This window comes from Monodelphis domestica, chromosome 2, assembly GCF_027887165.1.
Source record: "Monodelphis domestica isolate mMonDom1 chromosome 2, mMonDom1.pri, whole genome shotgun sequence".
Lineage (NCBI taxonomy): Eukaryota > Metazoa > Chordata > Mammalia > Didelphimorphia > Didelphidae > Monodelphis > Monodelphis domestica.
Window position 1 is genome coordinate 533225332 of NC_077228.1, and position 22392 is coordinate 533247723.

The 22392-nt window shown below is 37.9% G+C and overlaps 1 protein-coding gene across 2 annotated transcripts in view; it reads left to right on the top strand.

The window, feature by feature from the left end:
- Positions 1 to 22392, top strand: part of LOC100025343 (zinc finger protein ZFP2-like) — a 55985-nt gene that overhangs the window by 32810 nt on the left and 783 nt on the right. Inside the window, exons 5-6 of one of the 2 annotated variants that reach the window (XM_007486164.3) lie at positions 1513 to 1677; positions 14796 to 14881. In XM_007486164.3, the coding sequence (XP_007486226.1) occupies positions 1513 to 1677; positions 14796 to 14881 (251 nt within the window). Of the gene's footprint in view, positions 1 to 1512; positions 6849 to 14795; positions 14882 to 22392 lie in introns of those variants that run through there. The other variant, XM_016429745.2, reaches the window with a different exon arrangement.

A 22392-nucleotide genomic window follows, 5' to 3' on the forward strand; every position in this document is an offset into this window, starting at 1 on the left:
AGGGTAGAGGGAAATAGAATTGCCCTATACTTTTCCCCAGATTGGGTTTGAGTCTCTCAGCTTTTGAGCTGAGGCCAGTCCTCGAAGGCTGGTGGAGGGTTTTTTTAATTCCTGTTTATGCTAATCTATGCTAGCTTTCTTAAGTTCAAAGTCTTTAGCAGTAGACAGCAAGAAGAAGAAAAGGAAAGAGTTTAAAACCAAGCAAGAGCTAGAAAAAACCACGAAATGTAAAATCAATCATTTTGATTACACCAAATTAAAAGGTTTTCGTACAAACAAAACGAGTGCATCCAAAATTAGAAGGGAAGCAACAAATTGGAAACAATCTTCATAACAAAAACCTCAGAGAAAGCTCTAATTACTCAAATTTATAAAGAGATAAACCAGTTTTACAAATAATCAAGACATTCTCCAATTGATAAATGGACAAGGGACATGAATAGGCAGTTTTCAGTTAAAGAAATAAAAACTATTAATGAGCACATGAAAAAGTGTTCTAAATCTCTTAAAATCAGAGAGATGCGAATCAAAACAACTCTGAGGTATCACCTCACACCTAGCAGATTGGCCAACATGACAACAAAGGAAAGAAATGAATGCTGGAGTGGATGTGTCAAAGTTGGGACATTAATTCATTGCTGGTGGAGTTGTGAATTGATCCAACCATTCTGGAGGGCAATTTGGAACTATGCCCAAAGGACGATAAAAGACGGTCTGCCCTTTGATCCAGCACACCTGGGTTTGTACACCAAAGAGATAATAAGGAAAAAGACATGTACAAAAATAATCATAGCTGCGCTCTTTTTGGTGGCATAAAATTGGAAAACGAGGGGATGCCCTTCAATTGGGGAATGACTGAACAAATTGTGGTATATGTTGGTGATGGAATACTATTGTGCTCAAAGGAATAATAAAGTAGAGGAATTCCATGGAGACTGGAACAGCCTCCAGGAAGTGATGCAGAGTTTAAAAAGAAAAAAGAAAATTACATGATACTTACAGATGATACATCATGAAATAATATAAATATTCTGTATATGTGCACCAAGTAGTATAATATCTGTGAAGAGAGGACTGAGAGTACAGAGTCAAAGTGAGAAAGGAAAGATTGAATGTAGAGACAATCTGCCTAGGACTGTGGAGAAAACTTGCGCAGTTATGGAGTTTAAGTTCTAATCTCAGCTTTTAGGATTTTGTTCAAATCACTCTGATACTCTGAGCTCATGGCCTGAGCTGTGAATGTAATGAGAATGCTTCCCCTGCCTGTGCTCCAAGTTTCTTGTGAGGATCTAATATGATTGTGAGTAAAACTCTTTATCAGTGAAGTCATCCTTTAGTTGGGAGCTAATGGCATGTTGAAATGATTGATTCTGCCCATTTATGTTTGTAGACTTTTCTCTTTGCCTGGGGAAATAGAATGAAAACCAGTTGTTATTCTGCCAGTGGAGGAAAGTGGATATATATATATATATGTCTAGGTGACTATGCGTGTATGTTGTTTGTTTCTTTCAGAAGGAAAAATCATACTTGAAATGAATGAGATTTCTGCAGAGCTAAGCCTTTCTGGGGAAGAAACTCAGAAGCAAAGATGCATTGGTGATGGTGCCTGTGATTCCACTTGGAGAGAAAACTTTGATGTACATCAGAAAATTCACACTGGAGGGAAACCTTATGAATGTAACTATTGTGGGAAAACATTCACACAGAGGGCCAGTCTCACTGTACATCAGAGAATCCACACTGGAGAGAAACCTTTTGAATGTAACCATTGTGGGAAAACATTCACACAGGGGGCCAGTCTCACTGTACATCAGAGAATCCACACTGGAGAGAAACCTTTTGAATGTAATCTCTGTGGAAAGGCTTTTATAAGGAGAGCCAGGCTTACTGTACATCAGAGAATCCATACTGGAGAGAAACGTTATGAATGTAATCAATGTGGAAAGGCTTTTATTCAGAGGGCCAGGCTTACTGTACATCAGAGAATCCATACTGGAGAGAAACCTTTTGAATGTTTTCAATGTGGAAAAACTTTCCATGAGAAAGAGGTACTTAGGGTGCATCAGAGAATCCACACTGGAGAGAAACCTTATGAATGTAATCAGTGTGGAAAGGCTTTTACATACAAGGCCAGTCTTACTGTACATCAGAGAATCCACACTGGAGAGAAACCTTATGAATGTAATCAGTGTGGAAAGGCATTCAGATGTAGAAAGAGTTTGGTTAAACATCAGAGTATTCATACTGGAGAGAAACCTCATGAATGTGATCAATGTGGAAAGGCTTTTACACAGAAGTCTGGTCTTACTATACATCAAAGAATCCACACTGGAGAGACTCCTTTTGAATGTAATCAATGTGGAAAGGGTTTCAGACGCAGGTACCTTCTTAATCTACATCAAAGAATCCATACTGGAGAAAAACCTTATGAATGTAATCAATGTAGAAAGGCTTTTACAGACAAGACCAGTTTTACTGTACATCAGAGAATCCACACTGGAGAGAAACCTTATGAATGTAATCAATGTGGAAAGGCATTTAGATGTAGGAAAAGTATGGTTAAACATCAGAGCATTCACACTGGAGAGAAACCTCATGAATGTGAACAATGTGGAAAGTCTTTTACACAGAAGTCTTGTCTTACTGTACATCAGAGAATCCACACTGGAGAGACTCCTTTTGAATGTTACCAATGTGGAAAGGTTTTCAGACATAGGGAATGTCTCAAACTACATGACAGAATCCATACTGGAGAGAAACCTTATAAATGTAATCAAATGTGAAATGGCTTTTATAGACAGGTCCACTCTTACTGTACATCAGAGAATCCACACTGGAGAGAAACCTTATGAATGTAATCAATGTGGAAAGGCTTTTACACAGAAGTCTGGTCTTACTGTACATCAGAGAATTCACACTAGAGAGAAATCTTATGACTACAATCGGCTTAGTAAAGTCCTCAGTCAAAAGTCAACTCTTATTTCACCTCGGCTACCAAGTCAGGAAGCAGCAGTTCTTGGGGGGCAGCTGTCCCTTTGAGAACTTTTGCTCTACTGATGATACTGGGGTCAGGCTGCTGATTAAAGGAAGATTGCAGGGGACCTCCACTGGCCCTGGACGTGGGGCCTCAGCACATTGATCAGATATGGTCCCAGGCTGTGCCTAATGATGGGGGAGCACACAAATAAGAGCAATGATTTTGTCTCACTTGGAAGTAATCCAAGTCTAAGGTTTGCATAATTCAAGCTGAATCCCTTTCTTTTTCCCTATGGAATCATGAGTATGATTACCACTTGAGTTTAGGAAGATGAGAAATAGACTCCTTGGTGCCTCATAGCATGAGACATCAGGGGCCTAGAAAGGAGCCTCCATGATCTTCAGTGTTAGGTCTAGTCATTTAAAGGTGATTAGGTAAAAGAAAAAGATAATCACATACTGAAGCCAGAATGTGCATTGACTACTAGAAAAGACATCAGAAGGCAGAATGGAAATAGAGATTGGGGCCTAGTATCAACCCTGGCCTAGTCTGTTAGTCAGTAAACATTAATGAAGCACCTACTATGTTCTAGGCAGTGAGGACACAAAGGGAAACAAAAAACAGTCCCTGTTGTCAGAGCTTAGCATCTAGTATAGAAACATAGTGATAGTTCAAGAAGAAGTAAAAGATCATGAACCTCACTATTAAATGACCCAGGGAAAAGAGGGTGTTTTACTAATGGAAATATATTTAGTTAAACAGGGAAATAAGTGAATAGAGGTATAAGAACCATTACAGTTTAAGAAGGGGAAAATTGGGGAACAAATAGTAAAAATCAAAATAATAATGAAAAAAGTAATAGCTAGCAGTTACGTACCACCTACTGTGTGCAGTGCATTTTATAAATATTAGCTCATTTTGTTCTCATAAGAACATAAGGGTTAAGTGTAATAATTATTCTCATTTTACAAGTGAAGCAACTGGAGCAAGCGGAGGTCTTATGACTTGCCCAGGGTCACCGTACTAGTGAATATCTGGGATTGATATGCTTCTATCCAGTGTACCAGGAAACTGAAAATGCTCATACATGAGTGAGGTTGAACATGAGAGAAGTTTAGAAGCTTTCTTGCTGAGGGATGGATATGAATTTTTTGTTTCTTTTTGGCTCCTTAGCCAGTCAGCAAGATGAATGGCAATTTACCTTTTACAATTCTTATTACTTTATGCATTGTGCCACTTAGCTGCCCAATGGGAATTGGTTGATCAGAGCAGTTTGTTTCAGTAGCCATGAATGTAGCTGAAGCAAACACTATGGGAGCATTTAGAGTTTGATCAGACATTTAAGACTCCAAGATAATTCACCATATCTACAGACGTTGCCAATCATCTTGTCTTTTGCAACATGAGCAATATGGAAATCAGTTTTAGATGACTGCACATATATAATCTATATCAGATTGCTTAACTTTTCAAGGAGTCAGGTGAGAAAGTAGGGAGGGAGAGAATTTGAAACTCAAAATTAAAAAAAAATGCTGAGTCACCAGAGTCAAGATAGCAGACAGAAATCAGGGATTTACCTCAGGTTTCCCAAATTCTCGATATGACTTTAAAATTATGTCTCAAAACATTGTGGAACAGAAGAACTCCAAAACGGATGAGGTTAAAGAATTTTTCAGCCTAGAGACTTTAGAAGGCCATCAGAAAAGGTCACTCCCACCATGGTGAAAGTGGAGCAAAGTCTAGCACAAGTTATACCCTAACAGAATAATAGCAAGGCCATGCCTTACTCTGTTAGCAACAAAGCCATGTGCCCTGACCCATCAGCAGCAGGCCCTTAAGGGAACTGAATTGGCAGAAGCAACTTCTGGAGCTCTTAGTCCACAGACAGTTAGGGGCAGGGGGAGGTCAGACAACTTATCAGAAGATCATAGAGTTCCCTTTCTTAGCATTGGTTGCAGGAGTCTGTTTCATAGCTCATATGTGGATTCTAGTTCCAGGCCTGGTGGCAGTCCCAATGTAAGAAGTACCATTAGCTACAAGCACTGGAAGTAGTAGAATTTGCAGCCATAAGGGATCTGGGATGCTGATCACAGTTCCAAAATGTAAAACAAAAAGGCTGGTTATTCACAGTCCATAGCATAGGCCAAGAGAGTAGTGAACACATCTCTTTGTACATCACAACACAGTGGAAGAAGTGAAACCACTCCACCCCATTCCAGAGCCACCTTTGAAAGCACTTACATTTAAAAACAAAACCCCAAGCTTGGGACAATGCCTCCTCTACCCAAGGAGCAGCTTTAAAATTTAGCATAAAAGTCAAGAAATAGGCTACAGAAACGAGCAAACAACTTTAAAAAAGCACTTCACCATAAAAAGTTACTGTGGTGACAGGAAGATCAAAACAAACTGAAAATGACAAAGTCTCAAAGAAAAATGTGAATTGATTTCAGGAACAGAATAAAAATCCTAGAAGAGCTCAAAAAAGGATTTAAAAAATCAAATAAGAGAAATAGAGGGAAATTGAGAAAATAATTGAGTGATAAATGAAATAATGTTTTACAAAGGGTCCCTAGTTTGGTAAAGGAAGCACAAAAAATACTGAATAAAAAGATGTTAAAAAACAATAGCCCAAATGATGAAAAGGGCACAAAAATCCATTGAAAAAAGGAATTTCTTTAAAAACAAAATTGGCCAAATGGAATAAGACATACAAAAATGTATTGAAGAGAACTGAAAAAGTAGGACTAGGCAAATACAAAGTGGACATACAAAAGTTAAATGAAAACAATTCCTTAGAAATTAGAATTGGGCAAGTGATAGCTAATACCTCCATGAGATATTAAGAAAATAATTTTAAATCAAAAGAACAAATAGAAAAAAACGTGAAATATCTGATTGGAAAAGTAACTGACCTGGAATAGATGCAGGAGAGATAATTGAATGACTGTACAACCTGAAAGGAATGATTAAAAAAAAAAAAGCTAAATTCCAGGGCTCCCAGATTAAGCAGGAGATATAGCAAACAATCCCCTGAATTGAAACAAAATTCCAATATTGTGTGGCCACAGTCAGTATACCACAAGATTTAGCAGCTTTGATATTAAATGATTGGCGAATTAGGAATATTATATTCCAGAGGGTAAAAGAACTAGGTTTACAACTAAGCATCATTCACCCTGTAAAACATTACAAAAATTCAGGAGAAAAAAATGAATGTTCAATGAAATAGAAGACTTTTCAACTCTCAAGAGATGCATAAAAAGAAAAGAAATCCTAGAGCAATCAGTAAATGTAAGCTGTGTACTTCCTACAAGAAAAGATGATATTTGTAATTCCTAAGAACCTCATCTTTAGAAGGGCATGGGTATGAATTTACTATAATGAGATGAACGCATAAAAAAGGAGGTTATATCTTGTATTATGATGTCGAGTTTCCTGTTTATTTTTTACTTTTTTGGTAGTCCAATTATTCTAAAATTGTCTCTTCTTCCTTTATTTTCCAGGTCTATGACCTTGTCAGTAAGATATTTTATGCTTTCTTCTAATTTCTTGGTCTTTTGGCTTTGCTTTATTAATTCTTGCTCTTTTGCAAGATCATTGTCTTCTAGTTGCCTGATTCTGACCTTTAAAGCCTGGCTTTCCTTTTCAGTTTGGTCAAACCGGTTTTGTAGTTGCGTGAATTCCTTTTGCATTGTTTCTCACCTTTCCTGCCAGAAGGCTTCCATCTTTTTTTATCATTTCCGATTCCAAGTCTTCAAGAGTTTGTGGAGAGTCTCCATTTCCTTTGGAAGGTTTCAGAGCAATTGATTGTGTTTCCTCTTCTATCTCCTCTGTATTTTGTATTTCTGCTCCATAAAATGTGTCCAAAGTCGCCCCCTTATTTTTGTTTTTCTTGGTGTTTTTAGGCTTTTGTACTTCTGTACTGTTTGCCCTGAGTGAGGAGGTCTAGCTCTTCTTGAATTGGGTTCAATTCTTGAATTGAAATGAAAGTTAAAATACCTTAGGTACTTACCTTACACCTATCTGATTGACTAACATGAGAGAAAAGAAAAATGACAAATGGAGGAAATGTGGGAAAATCGAGATGCTTATGTATTGTTGGTGGAACCGATTCAAACATTCATGAGAACAATTTAGAACCTTGCTCAAAAGGTTCTAAAACTATGCAATATCACTACCTGGTCTGTATCCTAAAGATATCTTTTTTGGAAAAAAAAAAGAACTATTTGTATAAAACTTTCTAGCAGTTCATTTTGTGATGGTAAAGAATTGGAAATTGAGGGAATGCCCATCAATTGAGGAATAAGTGAAGTTTTGGTATAATGATTATGACAGAATACTGTTGTGGTATGATGAGGATAATTTCAGAAAAAAACCTGAAAAGCCTTTCATGAATTGATTCAAAGTAAAGTGAGCAGAATGGAGAACATTGAACACAGTAGTTGCAATATTATTCAGTAAAGTGTGAATGAATTAAATATTCTTAGCAATACAATGATCCAAGACAATTTTGAAGGACCCTTGATAAAAAAATGCTACTTCCAAAGAAAACTGATGGAGTCTGAATGCAGATTAAAGTCTTCCTTGATTAGATTTGCTTTCGTCAGGTCTTGGCCTGAAGGGGAAGGAGGGAAAGAATGCCTCAAATTCTCTTGAACTGGAGACTCAAATCATGTTACTTCAAGAATCATTTCTCAATTAGTACTCATTTATAAAGCACCTACTAAGGGCCAGACAGTAGACTAAGTGCTATGGATTAAAAAAAAGGTTAAATGATAACTTCCTGGAGGAGCTTGCATTCAAATAGTTTAAGTCAACAAGCATTTATTAAACATTTGGGACTGGAGATTCCAGTCATTGAATAAAAACAAAAACTGGAAATAATTTGCAAATGCTAAATTCCCTCAAATCCTAGCATGCCCACATGTGCATTTCCATTTTTACTATTGAGGTCTTATGTCTCAGAAAGGCTTATTAAGTCCTGCAGCAGAAGTGAGAGCCAAAATACAGGGCCTGTTCGAGGAGCCTTTAGAAGTTTTACTTCTATAAACTTGAAACACAGGAATGAGGAAACAATGGCTGAGACACTTCCCAGATACAGCTCATATCCTGTTAAAAGGTCTAGTTCAAAAACTTCTTTTCTTTAATCTGTGGAGCTCCTGAAAGGCTTCTGGGATCACCATGAGTTGTAGGTCCTGATTAAGCAACAAATCTCACCCAGAGCCATAAACAAGTCCAGTCTCAAAGCTATACAGGACAAGAGAGTTTCCAACCAAGCAATCTAGTTTTCCCACAGGTTCTAAATATGCTTCAAGGAGAAGATGTCTACAAAGGCATGTGTTACAGTTAGAATAGTGCTTGGCTTAAATTGTGACTGCAGAAACATCTTTTCAAATCAAAAATATAGTGGTCGCCATGGGAAAATTCCCAAATATTAATTATACCCAAATCAGCTGGGTTTTATGGAGATTTTAATTAATACAAATGAAGGAATTAAAGAAAGGGAGAGAGAGAGTAAGAGGAAATAATGAGAAAAGGGCTAGGCCAGCCTAGGCTAGCCTAGGACAACCTAGGCTTGTCTTAAGAGAGAGATCAGTCAGTCTTTTATCAACTCACCACAAGATTTGTCCCAAGTAAGACTCTAGTGTTCAGAGACTCACCAGTTCAACTTTGGTAAGCTGAACTCCTCAGCTCAACTAAGTTCAGCCACTGAGCCCTTCAAGGCAGCTTTGGCAAGCTCACACACCTTCAGAGGCCTAAACCTCTTCCTTTTAAAGAAAATTTTCTCCTGTCACCTCCCCTAAGTTTTCACATCTACAAATCACAGTAGATGTTTTCCAAAGGACTGACCATTCTTAATTCACACCTTCTTTAGTTCTCAACTTCTCTGGGTAGACTAAAACTTCTGAGTAAGTGCACACCTCTTTGCCCCTTGCAAGTTTGCAAGTTGCCTGACCTTCATAGGTACTTCGCACCTTTTTGTATTAGATCTAAAAATAGACCCAGCGTAAGGGCTTTTTCCTTACTATAAGTATGGGTTAAGTATTTTTCATTGTCCAGTAAGGAGTTTACAACTTTATCTTCCCCTAAAGTATGCTTAAGTATGGGTGGAGTAATGTTAGAGTTCTCACATTCCTGATCAAATACCTTCATTGTTTAAATGGGGAATGGTCTTAACCAAATCTTCTGAAGTAGGGTCTGAGAATTTTTAAGATTCACAATCCCCCCTGATGATCATTGGGAGACTAGTCTCCCCATTGATCATTTAACATGATCATTTTGTAGTCCTAAATGCACTTCTAACTTCAGATTCATACAATATTCAATTTTCTAAGAGGAAATTAGATTAGTGATGGAGGCATAGGAAAGAAGGAAAGCAAAACCAATGTTTTACTAGGTGCATTGACAGAAAGCCAAATTAGGGGCAGTCCCTTTTGGCATAAAAAGTATACATTTACAATAAATGTTCAATCAAACTTCAGTTCAATTAACCATATCCAAAGTTCATTCTTGATCTTCTTGATGTAGTGTAGCTTTTTCTGGCATCTTTCTGCAACAGTTCATTATTTGGATTTAGGAGTTAGCAAGATTCTTCCTTGAAGATCTTTTCTCGAACAAAATCAAAATCTTGGAATTTTATAAAAATACAATCTCAAAAAAAAAATCAAAATTCTTGGATTTTAAATGAAAATACACATACAAAACCACAACAGCATCATTGTAGAGTCAGGCTAGTTCCAGAACTCCCTCCTGAATTTCACAGGTTAGGTTTTCCATATGATATCTCAGAAATGAGGCAAGTCTAAGAAGGGGCTTTCTAAAGGTATCAGAAATAGATCCAAGCTTCAATCTTCCGACAGTGATAGCATTTACAAGGCTCTTCTCCAACAAGAGTTTTTTTCTGGTAATAACCAAAGGGAATATTGGCTCTGCCTTTTCCCCATCAATTATACTTATTGGGAAGACTACTACAAATGATCTCATGTAACTTTGTGCTCTAGGCCTTTCCATTTCCTTTCCCTTTGAGATTTGATTGATTGATTTTTTTTCTTTATGCTGGAAAGGAGATAAAGAACTTTCTCCATCCATACTGTAAAGATTAAAATTTAGGGGAGATGGGGAGACTGAGGCAGGTAGAAATTAGTTTCTCTCTGCAAGGAGTATTATATTTTTTAGAGGTTTATTAAAGGTTAAAGATTAAAGAATATACAAGTAAGAAACATGTGCCTAGGCCAGAGGCCTAGACAAAATAACCTCACATCACACAAGAGACCACCTGCTCCAAAACAGAAATCCAAAAAGAGCAAAGAGAGAGAGAGAGAGCCTCAAAAGCCTTTGAATCAGCTTAAATACCTTCTCAATCTCGGCCCAGGTGAGATTACAAGGCATTCTGGGGAAGTGGAGCAGAGGCTCATGGGGATTGTAGTCCTGTATTCGAGTCTATTTTTTACAAACCCTCGTGTGATCATTTTTGGAAAAATAAATTTTCCCCAAAAGGATCATAAAAACATAATAAACGTAAAAGATTACAATAGTGTGAGGATAAGAGAAAAAATAATAAAACCAATAATTGCTGAACACATTGCCAAAAAGCCGTTAGGGGGAAGTCCCCTTTGGCATAAAAGTATACATACAAATAAATGTTCAATCAACCACACCCAAAGTTCAATTTTGTGCAACTTGTGGTCTGGAGACTTCTTCATGGTGGCTTCTCCAACAGTTCAGTTCTGGATTCAGAGAGGTAGCATCTTCTTTACCTAAAATTCTTCTCAAAAGGAATTTAAACTTTGCAATTTAAATAATGATTTTTTTTACATTCCCCCATGTTGTGGGTGATTGAAAGATTCAGAATCAGTAAGGGATGCGTGGCTGAGGTATGTTTGCAAGAGATATTAAAAAGACATCAGAAAATCCAAAAGAAAAGAAAAATTTCTGGATGAAAATATAGACTATCAAAGTCTTATGTGTAAAAATTCCAAGTAGAAGAAAAATAAATCTATAACAGGTCCTTCAATCAGGGCCCAATCAAAATGATCTAAGTAATGATGCATTTACCCAATCAGTGCCAGGACTACAGAAAGGTACCACACTATGAGAGGCAGAAAAGGGGACCAGATTATAGGAGCCAAGTAGGAGCCAAGGTTTCGGGGATACTCGTCTGTGAGTGTCTTCAGGGTGAGTGTGGATACAAGGAAAGCCTATGTCTTAACACATGTTAAACACAGTAACCTCGAGTCTTCACACTAGGTTCAAGACCTTTGTATTGGCCTAGAAATGCATCAGTCTATCCTAGATCGGCCTTTCTTTGGCCCTATGAAATGGCTCTTGTGTGTATCTCTTGTCCTGGAATCAGACAGAATCATTAAGCAAAGCCCCATAATTTATTTAAATAATTAGTGGCATTGTTTTTATAGTCACAAGCCTTTTAGGGCATGTATTAGCAAATGTATCTTAAACTTAAAAATCAAAAGTTTAAAGAAAATCTTAATACTGGTGACATGTGCTTCAAATATAAAACAGAGAGAAAAAATAATAAAAAAACTGAAAAAGTATATTGCACATGCAAGAAAAATATAATAATAAAAGAGCTTTAAAAAATTCAAAAATATAGCTTATAACCATTGACACTCTGTGTCAGTTAAGAAAATATAAAATACAAGACTTTCTCACCAAAAAATGAGATCCATTTCCTCTTTGTATCTGGCCATGATCACTGTGAGTAGAAGGCAAATGAATTGAACAAGGGTAACAATTTTTTCATCTTTAAAAATACAGTAGTACAAATATGTAGATATCAAAATCCCCAAAATTCTCAATAGCCCAATTAATTACAATAGCAAACAAACACACTTTCATATTTCACATAAGTTGCTGTATGACATATTTAAAACCTATGAATTGATGGACATTTGTCACATTTACAAACACAGCAATCTTTCAACCTTGGTATTTAAACATATTTTTTTTAAAACAAAGTAAAACTCATCTTGGGTTAAGAACATAATCAAGAAATCTAGATATCATTCTGGTAGAAGTAAAATAGTGAGCTGAAGAGCATAAACAAAGGGGTGCTCCTTTTTTGGAGGCTTTTAGGGATACAAATGCCCTGAGATTAACTGCCCAACTTCCATTCACATGTGGGAAGGTTGGGGTTTATAAAATGTATTTCACTTCAGCTAATGGGCCTTACCTCGTGGTAGGGGCAGGCAAAAATGACCAGATTGTTAAAAAAAATTCCAAAAATCATATTTAAAAAACCCTTAAAATCAAATCATTTGAGGTATTTAGCACATTAAAATTCCAAAGGTTGTTAATACAATTATAACCAGTTCTGAAGTCCATCTATCCTCAGCAAAATAGAAAAAAGCTGTTTTTTCATATATGGGCTTATTCACAATAATATTTGTTCAATAGTTATAGGGGAAAAACAACAGAATTTCAAAACTCAGTACATTCAAAATAAATTCAATCAACCTTCAGTTCACAGAATAATATTCAATCCAGTAATATATGAACTTAAAATCACAAAGTTTTATCTTAAACAAAACAATGCAATAGAATACAGAGATTTTTTTATAAACCATTGGAGTCTGAAATGCCTTAGAATATAGCCTTTAGTCTCTTCAAAGTTCCTTGGGTTTTTTTTGTTTGTTTGTTTGTTTGTTTTTAATTATCCATTTAAATGTCTATTGTCCGAAAGTAGAGTAGTAAAGGCTAGGCTATGGGGTTCAAGGGATCCGTCCAGGGCCCCATAGCTGGGAAGCATCGGAGGCCAGATTTTAGCTAGAGACCTCCCATCTCTGGGCCTGGCTTCCAGTTCGCTGGGCCACCCATTTTCCTCTCCAAAGTTAAAGTTAAATCTTTGGGCTGAATCTGCTCCCAGACAGGCAGGTAAAATCAATGAAATTGCCAGAAGGTCAAAAATCCTTTTAAACAGCCCATTGCTTTTTAGGTTTCTGTTTGAAAAGTCTGTTTCTGATCTCTAGTCTTTTCTCTCTTTCCCCTCTCTGATACCCCTGTGGCCAATACTCCCATCCACGTGGAGGCTTAGCTTAAGGGAAAATTAACCGGTCTCCTTTCCCTCTCTTCTCTCCCCTCCACCACGTGGCCAATACTGTTACCAGCTGGTCTCAATGAGTCCTGAGCGATCTGCTCCAAGGATCTGGGTGATGAGACAACTGGGGTTGTGCTCCTGGGTCTGGGGTGCAGAAATAGGCAGGCAGCGGACCTGTGAGAGGCCAGGAGCAGGAGCGGCTGCGGGGGTGGGCAAGGCCGGGACCAGGTACCAGGTGAGGACGATCAGGGCTGCAGGCTGCAGGCAGGAAGCAGAGGAGCCGAGCCAGGTGGGGTGGGCAGCAGGTCCGGAGCCTGTAGCAGCTTTGCGAGGGTAGAAAACCTTGGCCAGAGAGATATGGCTCAAAAAATTTTTTTTCTAGGTACTAGATATTAAAAGTTGAACTAAAGATCAGAAAAGAATTCAGAAGATTGAGTTTTTTTTTCCCCCATTAGGTCGCCAAACTGTAAAGATTAAAATTTAGGGGAGATGGGGAGACTGAGGCAGGTAGAAATTAGTTTCTCTCTGCAAGGAGTATTATATTTTTTAGAGGTTTATTAAAGGTTAAAGCTTAAAGAATATACAAGTAAGAAACATGTGCCTAGGCCAGAGGTCTAGACAAAGTAACCTCACATCACGCAAGAGACCACCTGCTCCAAAACGGAAATCCAAAAAGAGCCAAGAGAGAGAAAGAGAGAGCTTCAAAAGCCTTTGAATCAGCTTAAATAATACCTTCTCGATCTCTGCCCAGGTGAGATTACAAGGCATTCTGGGGAAGTGGAGCAAAGGCTCATGGGGATTGTAGTCCTGTATTCGAGTCTATTTTTTACAATACTGAATCCTTTTGATGACAAACAAATGAAACCTGAGCAGCTCTGGACACTGACCCCTGGGAGTGCCACCATGCCAGATGGACTCGAGGGAACAAAAGAATTTGGGGAACCTCTAGAGCTTTTGGAGAGTCCAGGGGCAGGGAAAGGTGATTGACATCACTATAGCTACAAGGAAATGGGAGTGTTCCAACTACTGACAGGATACAATCAGGCTTGGGAAAGGAATCCTAGCTAGAGGCTGGGGTGTAAGGAAGGGGCTGCTTACAGTGGATACTAAAGGCTGGTTCCTGCCCAGGTGTGGATCTTCTGGGGAAAAGGTCTGATACAAAAGGGGAGACTCCCTGAGACAAAGAAGGTCCTTAACATGTGCTTAGTCCCACCCAACTAGGATTGTCCATTTTCCTGAGGGTCTTCCACTCAGGGTGAAACAGTCGGCCTGAGATTCCCTTTAGGATGGGTTCCCTTGGGAAAAGGGAATAAGGACAAACTTTGGGGTGTCCAACCTATAAGCTACCTGGGGTTCACCAGACCCCACTAGGCCACAAGTGTGGGGTTCCTAGATTCCTTGGGGACACTTTACACTAACAAAATGTGATTATATAAAGGGTTTAAAAGTGATTTTGGAGTTTTGAAAAAGCAGATTTGAGATCCTACTGGAATAAACAGGATTAGTACTAAGGTTACCCTTCTAGCATTGATTTCAGTCATAAGATTTTTCTATAGTGTAGATTCTCTGATGAAGTACAGAAAGACTGTACCTATGTTCAGCCTTTTCACAATGATTACATTCAAAAGGACTCTCTCTCCAGAGTGGATTCTCAGATGTATCCTTCTGGGTCTACAGGGGTTAGAGCGGGTGAGGGGCCGGGACACGGGTTCAGTGCAACAGTCCAATGGTCTCGCTGACTGTAACTCCATCCTTCCCATTCAGACTCTCAGGCCAGTTTATTCAAGATCTTGAGGAAGAAGGAAAAAAGAAGCAGAAAGAATGAAAAAATCCATCTTGATGTTTCCAAGGTACTATCCCTTTAAAATTTTAAAATTGTGAGAGGTGAAAAAAGATTTTGGCTCCAGAAGCCTTATTTGAAAAGGCAGGTGACAAGGGGTTGAACAATGGACTTTTCTCTGCTAAAGCTGAGGATCTGGGGGTCGTGGAGGTGGAGGAGGAGGGGGACCCCTCATTCCCATCCATTCACTCCTCCTTCCCTCAGGTGGGGGGGTTGCTGGTGGTTGTCTAGCCCAAACGGGGATGTTATAAGATTTTAAGTCTGGGCTAATTTTTTCTTCTGTGTCTAAATCTGCCATCCTTACATTGGGGAACCACAGACTGCAATTTTGAATAAACTCTAAGAACTTGGTCAGCTGTGACTTGCTTGCTTTTCTCTCCTTTACTCCCCTTTTCTGAAAACTGTGTTTAATTACTTCAGCGAATAGCTTGCTTTCTTTTAATTCACTGTGTCCCATGGTGGTCCTTTGATTCTCCTAACTTTACCTGTTCTGAAACCGCTCCTCCTTGGGAGTCCACCCCTCTTATATTGGGGGCCCTGGATTACTCCCCCCCAAACCCTGCTCTATCCATAGGGGGGCCTGGGACCTCTTCCGGGGGGAGAACCTGATCCATTCAAAACTTTTAGGGCTAGGGGAAGGGGACCTAGTGTGAACTTTAAAAATTCCCAGACCCTACTTCATAAGATTGGATTAAGACCATTCCCCATTTGGGCAGTGAACTCTACTTAGATCAGAAATGAGAGACCTCTACTCCACCCATACTTAAGCCTGCTTTAGGGGAGAAAACTCCTTGCTGATCAATGAAAAGTACTTAAACCCATACTTAAGCCATGCCTATTTTTAGAACTAATACAAAGGGGTGCTAAGTACCTATAAAGGTCAGGCAACTTGTGAACTTACAAGGAATAAAGAGGTGAGAACTTACTCAGAGATTTTAGTCTACTCAGGTGTGGATTACTCAAAAGTTTAGTCTACTCAGGTGTGAATTCAGAATGGGCTGCCCTTTGGAAAACATCTACTGTGATTGGTAGATGGAAGAACTTAGGGGAGGTGACATAGAAGAAAATGCCCTTTAAATAGGAACTCAGATACATTCAGAGGGAGGATTGAGCTGGTGAAGACAGCTGAGATGGAGCTGGCCTGGTGTCACTAGAATCCTTGCTTGGACAGATCTTGTGGTGAGTGATTAAGGACTGACTGATCTCTCTCTTAACACTCATGTCTAGGCCATGTTGGCTTAAGGCCCTTCATACTTATTCCTTTCTTTTTCTCTCTTTCTCTCTTTCTTTAATTACTCATTTTGTATTAATTAAATTCTCTATAAAACCCAGTTGACTTGGGTATATTTATAATTGGGAATATTTCCCTGGGGACCACCTTATATTTGATTTAAAAACAAAACACTGTAGTGAAAACATATTTCCTGTGGTCACACTTTACTCATCCACTCTTTTAGTGGCCACAAATTAAGTCTTCTACTATTTTAATCACTACAATTTACTGCCTCAACCATTTTAACTCTTACAGTTTATGGCTCCTCAACCACTTTAATTATTACACTAGCTAACTGAGAATGGTCCTGTTCTGGTGCCAGAATGTTGCGGTCAGGGTCCAGCTCCACTTGCGACTCCAGGGTTCCCAACTGGGGGCCAAAAATCAGTCAAAATAAATAACATAAAATAAATAATAATTGGAAGACAGCTTAATCATTACGGCCATGGGACTGCTTTGCATCTCTGAGATACTCCAATATTCCCAGGCTTGGGATTTATTTTATATCCATATTCTTGGCATGCAGGTATACAAAATCAAAGAGAGATAATTGGAAAAGGGATACATTAACTTTTAACAAATCACTTGATTAACATTCTATATTTTTGTATTGTGATTACAGACAAAATACAAGATAAATGATTTTGTCACAGGTGGCTTACTAGGGAGTTTGTGTTACTAATTTGTGTAATTGAGTCACTGAGTCATATTGAAGCTTAGTGTACCTGTACTGTACCTCTACGTATTGTATGAGCCTCTATGATTGTTTTGTGTGCTGACTTCATGAGAAAATTTTGGGCATGGCCTGTGGCTGCCGTTTTGCTGGGAATTATGACCCTACATAAAAGTTAACCCATGATAGTCTTTTGGGGGTTGGGTGTAAGGGTTTGATCTATTGGTGATGTTTTAGGGAATTAAGGTACATGTGTTTTGATCTTGCATTATTTCTTTTGAGACTAGGGGGAATAATAATCATGTCAATTCATAGGTAAGGGGCACTGATGAAAGAGTTCATGCAAGGGGGACTGAGTGGGCAGTCACATCTCATTAAGGACCACTCTGTGGTCTCCCCAGCTACCACGCATGACTCTGTCAAGGCATCGTGGACTGATGGCCCCCAGCACTAACGCTGTTTGGGTATGTATTAATATTATAACAAGTACATATATATATATATATATATATATATATATATATATACTTTTAAACTTATGTTATAGTAGAATAAAAACTGATATTGATTGTATGTACCTGAAGTACAAGAAATGAGAAAAGGGAAAAATTGAATATTCTAATCAAAATAAAAGAAAAGCAATAATAAAAATAAGGAAAAAGAGAAAAGAGAAAAAATAAATTCAGGAATCCAATGTGTTTAAAAAAAAAAGGCATTCAATTGTCAATGGATTATTATCTCCAATGCATGTATAGGATACAGCTAATCAGTTTCAATAGAAGATGCTCTCTTTACATGAGAGCAGTGAATCCAAGAATCCTTCTCTCCAATTTTTATAGATGTTGGAGTAGTTAACAATATTTGGAATGGCCATTCCCAAGAAGGCTGAGTTGCTCCTGTATGCTGGAAGTTCTTTATATACACCTTGTCTCCTGGGTTCAGGTCATGAAGTGAAAAATCTAGTGGTCCGGCTTGTACTGCAGCTCCAGATTCATGGAGTTCACGCAGTTTGTGCTGTAATTCCTGTATATAGAAAGCAATAGTAGTATCTCCCCCTAACAGTGATGTATATGCCGAGGAGAAAGGTGTAGCCTCTATAAGTGGATGTCCAAAAAGCATCTCAAATCGTGAGATGTTTAGGTCTCCCCTGGGCCTGCTTCTAAGATAAAATAGTGCCAGAGGGAGAATTTCAGGCCATTTTATTTTATTTTTTAAACATTATTTTATTTGTCATTTTCAAATGTTATTCATTAGAAACAAAGATCACTTTTTTTTCCTCCCCCCTGTCCCCACCACTCCCATTGGCAATGCATGATTCCTCTGTGTGTCACTTGTGTCCTCAACCAGAGCCCATTTCCATGCTATTGATTTCCGAAGGAGGGTGTTCATTCAGAGTCTCTCCTCGATCATATCCCCTCCACCCCTGTAGTCAAGCTGTTGTCCTTCCTCGGAGTTTGTCCTCTGCTTGAGGGTAGTGTTTTTTTTCTCCTTGGTCCATGCAGGTTGTTCAGGGACATTGCATTGAGAATAATGGAGAAGTCCATTACGTTCGATTGTACCACAGTGTATCAGTCTCTGTGAACAATGTTTTCTTGGTTCTGCTCCTCTCACTCTGCATCACTTCCTGGAGGTTGTTCCAGTCTCCATGGAATTCTCCCACTTTATTATTCCTTTTAGCACATTAGTATTCCATCACCAACATATACCATAATTTGTTCAGCCATTTCCCAATTGAAGGGCATTCCCTCATTTTCCAATTTTTTTTGCCACCACAAAGAGCACAGCTATGAATATTTTTGTACAAGTCTTTTTACTTATTGTCTCTTTGGGTTACAAACCCAGCAGTGCTATGGCTGGATCAAAGGTGTAAGATTTAAAAAGAGTAGGAGCCATAAACTGTAATAATTAAAATTGTTGAAGGCCATAAACTGTAAGAGTTAAAATAGTGGAAGATATAAATTGTACTAGACATAAGAGTGGGTGAGTAAATTTGACCGCAGAAAATATGTTTCACTACAGTGTCTTGTTTTAAAATCAAATATAAGGTGGTCGCCAGGGAAATATTCCCAATTATGAATATACCCAAGGCAACTGAGTTTTATAGAGACTTTAATTAATAATACAATGAGGAATCAAAGAAAGAGAGAGAGAAAAAGGAAATGAATGAGAAAAGATTCGGCCGGCCCAGGCAGCCCTGGCCAACTCAGGCCTAAGCCCTAAGGGAAAAGATCAGTCAGTCCTTAATCACTCACCATTAGATCTGTTCAAGGGAGGATTCAGGGGGACAGAGTCTCCCCAGAGGGAGTTCCAGCCAGAGTCAGCCTCCCTTGAGAGACCTCTTTAGAGATTGTCCTTCTCTCAACAACCTCCTTAGAGCCTGTCTCTCAAGAGACTCCAGAGCTCCTGTTTTTCAGCTTTTCCTTTCCTTATAAAGGGAAATTTTCCTTTGTCACCTCCCCTAAATTCTTACATCTACCAATCACAGTAGACGTTTTTCAAAGTACAGACCATTCTTAGTCCACACCTAAGAAGGTGTGGATTTTCAAGTAATTCACACCAGGAAAGCTCTGAGTAAGTTCCCAGTTCTTTGTTCCTTGTAAATTCACAAGTTGCCTGACCTTTATAGGTACTTATCAACCTTTTGTATTAGTCTTAAAAATAGGCATGGCTTAAGTACGGGTTTAAGTACTTTTCATTGTTCAGCAAGGAGTTTTTTCTCCTAAAGCATGCTTAAGTACGGGTGGAGGAGAGGTCTTCACATTTTTGATCTAAGTAGAGTTCTCACTGTCTAAATGGTGAATAGGGAATTGTCCCAACGGAGAATTCCCCAATGGGGAATTTTTTAACATTCACAAGTCTGAGAAATTTCAAGATTCACAAAGGGCAGACAGTCTTTTATCACCCTTTGGGCATAGTTCCAAATTGCCCTCCAGAATGGTTGGATCAATTCACAATTCCACCAGCAATGAATTAATGTCCGACTTTGCCACATTCCCTCCAGCATTCATTACTTTCCATAGCTGTCATGTTAGCCAATCTGCTAGGTGTGAGGTGATACCTCAGAGTTGTTTTGATTTGCATCTCTCTGAATATCAGTGATTTAGAACACTTTTTCATGTGCTTATTAATAGTTTTGATTTCTTTAACTGAAAACTGCCTATTCATGTCCCTTGCCCATTTATCAATTAGAGAATGGCTTGATTTTTTGTACAATTGTTTTAGCTATTTATAGATTTGAATAATTAGACCTGTGTATGAAGTTTTTGTTATTAAGATTGTTTCCCAATTTTTTACTTCCCTTCTAATTTTGGTTACATTGGTTTTGTTTGAACAAAAACTTTTTAATTTGATATAATCAAAATTATTTATTTTACATTTTGTGGTTCTTTCTATGTCTTGCTTGGTTTTAAAGTCTTTCCCTTCCCAAAGGTCTAACATGTATACTATTCTGTGTTCACCTAACTTACTTATAGTTTCCTTCTTTATGTTCAGATCATTCACCCATTCTGAGTTTATCTTGGTGTAGGGTGTGAGGTGTTGATCCAGACCTAATCTCTCTCACACTGTCTTCCAATTTTCCCAGCAGTTTTTGTGAAATAGTGTATTTTTGTCCCCAAAGCTGGGGTCTTTGGGTTTGTTATAGACTGTCTTACTGAGGTCATTTACCCCAAGTCTATTCCACTGATCCTCCTTTCTGTCTTTTAGCCAGTACCAAATTGTTTTGATGACTGCTGCTTTGTAATATAGTTTGAGATCTGGGACTGCAAGTCCACCTTCCTTTGTATTTTTTTTCATTATTTCCCTGGATATCCTTGATCCTTTGTCCTTCCAAATGAACTTTGTTATGGTTTTTTTTTCTAATTCAGTAAAAAAATTTTTGGAAGTTCAATGGGTATGGCACTAAATAGATAGATCAGTTTGGGTAGGATGGTCATTTTTATTATATTGGCTCATCCTACCCATGAGCAGTTAATGTTTTTCCAAGTCTAGTTTTAATTGTGTGGAGAGTGTTTTGTAGTTGTGTTCATATAGTTCCTGTGTTTGTCTCAGGAGATATATTCCGAAGTATTTTATTTTGTCTAAGGTGATTTTGAATGGGATTTCTCTTTCCAGTTTTTGCAGCTGAGCTGTGTTGAAATATATATAAATGCTGATGACTTATTTGGGTTTATTTTGTATCCTGCAACTTTGCTAAAGTTGTTGATTATTTTGACTAGCTTTTTTGTTGATTCTCTAGGATTCTTTAAGTAGACCATCGTATCATCTACAAAGAGTGATAACTTGGTCTCCTCATTGCCAATTTTAATACCTTCAATTTCTTTTTCTTCTCTAATTGCTACTGCTAGTGTTTCTAGTACAATATTAAATAGAAAAAGTGATAATGGGCATCCTTGTTTCACTCCTGATCTTATTGGGAATGCATCTACTTATCTCCATTGCAGATGATGTTAGCTGTTGGTTGTAGGTATATACTGTTTATTATTTTTAGGAAGGACCTTACTATTCCTATTTTTTATAGTGTTTTCAATAGGAATGGGTGTTGTATTTTATCAAAGGTTTTTTCTGCATCTATTGAAATAATCATGTGATTTTTGTTGGTTTGCTTGTTGATATGGTCAATTATGTGGATGGTTTTCCTAATATTGAACCAGCCCTGCATTCCTGGTATAAACCCTACTTGATCATGATGAATGATTCTTCTGATCACTTGCTGAAGTCTTTTTGCTAGTGTCCTATTTAAGATATTTGCATCTATCTTCATTAGGGAGATTGGTCTATAGTTTTCTTTCTCTGTTTTTGAACTGCCTGGCTTTGGAATCAGTACCATGTTTGTGTCATAAAAGGAATTTGGTAGAACTCCCTCTTTGCTTATTATGTCAAATAGTTTGTATAGTATTGGGATTAGCTGTTCTTTGAATGTTTGATAGAATTCACTTGTGAATCCATCTGGCCCTGGGGATTTTTTCTTAGAGTTTTTTGATGGCCTGTTGGATTTCTTTTTCTGATATGGGATTATTTAAAAATTCTATTTCTTCTTCTGTTAGTCTAAACAATTTGTATTTTTGTAGGTATTCGTCCATATCACCTAGATTGGCATATTTATTACCATATAATTGAGCATAGTAGTTTTAAATGATTGCCTTGATTTCCTCTTCATTAGAGGTGAGGTCTCCCTTTTCATCTTGGATACTGTCAATTTGGTTTTTTTCTTTCCTTTTTTAATTAGACTGATTAGTACTTTGTTAATTTTATTTGTTTTTTCAAAGTACCAGCTTCTAGTCTTATTTATTAAATCAATAGTTCTTTGACTTTCAATTTTATTAATTTCTCCTTTGATTTTTAGGATCTCTAATTTAGTCTTCATCTGAGGATTTTTAATTTGTTCACTTTCTAGTTTTTTAATTTGCATGTCCAATTCATTGATGTCTGCCCTCCCTGGTTTGTTAATATATGCACTCAGGGATATGAATTTTCCTCTGAGTATTGCTTTGGCTGCATCCCATAAGGTTGGAAAGCATGTCTCGCCATTGTCATTTTCTTCAATGAAATTATTAATTGTTTCTATGAATTGTTC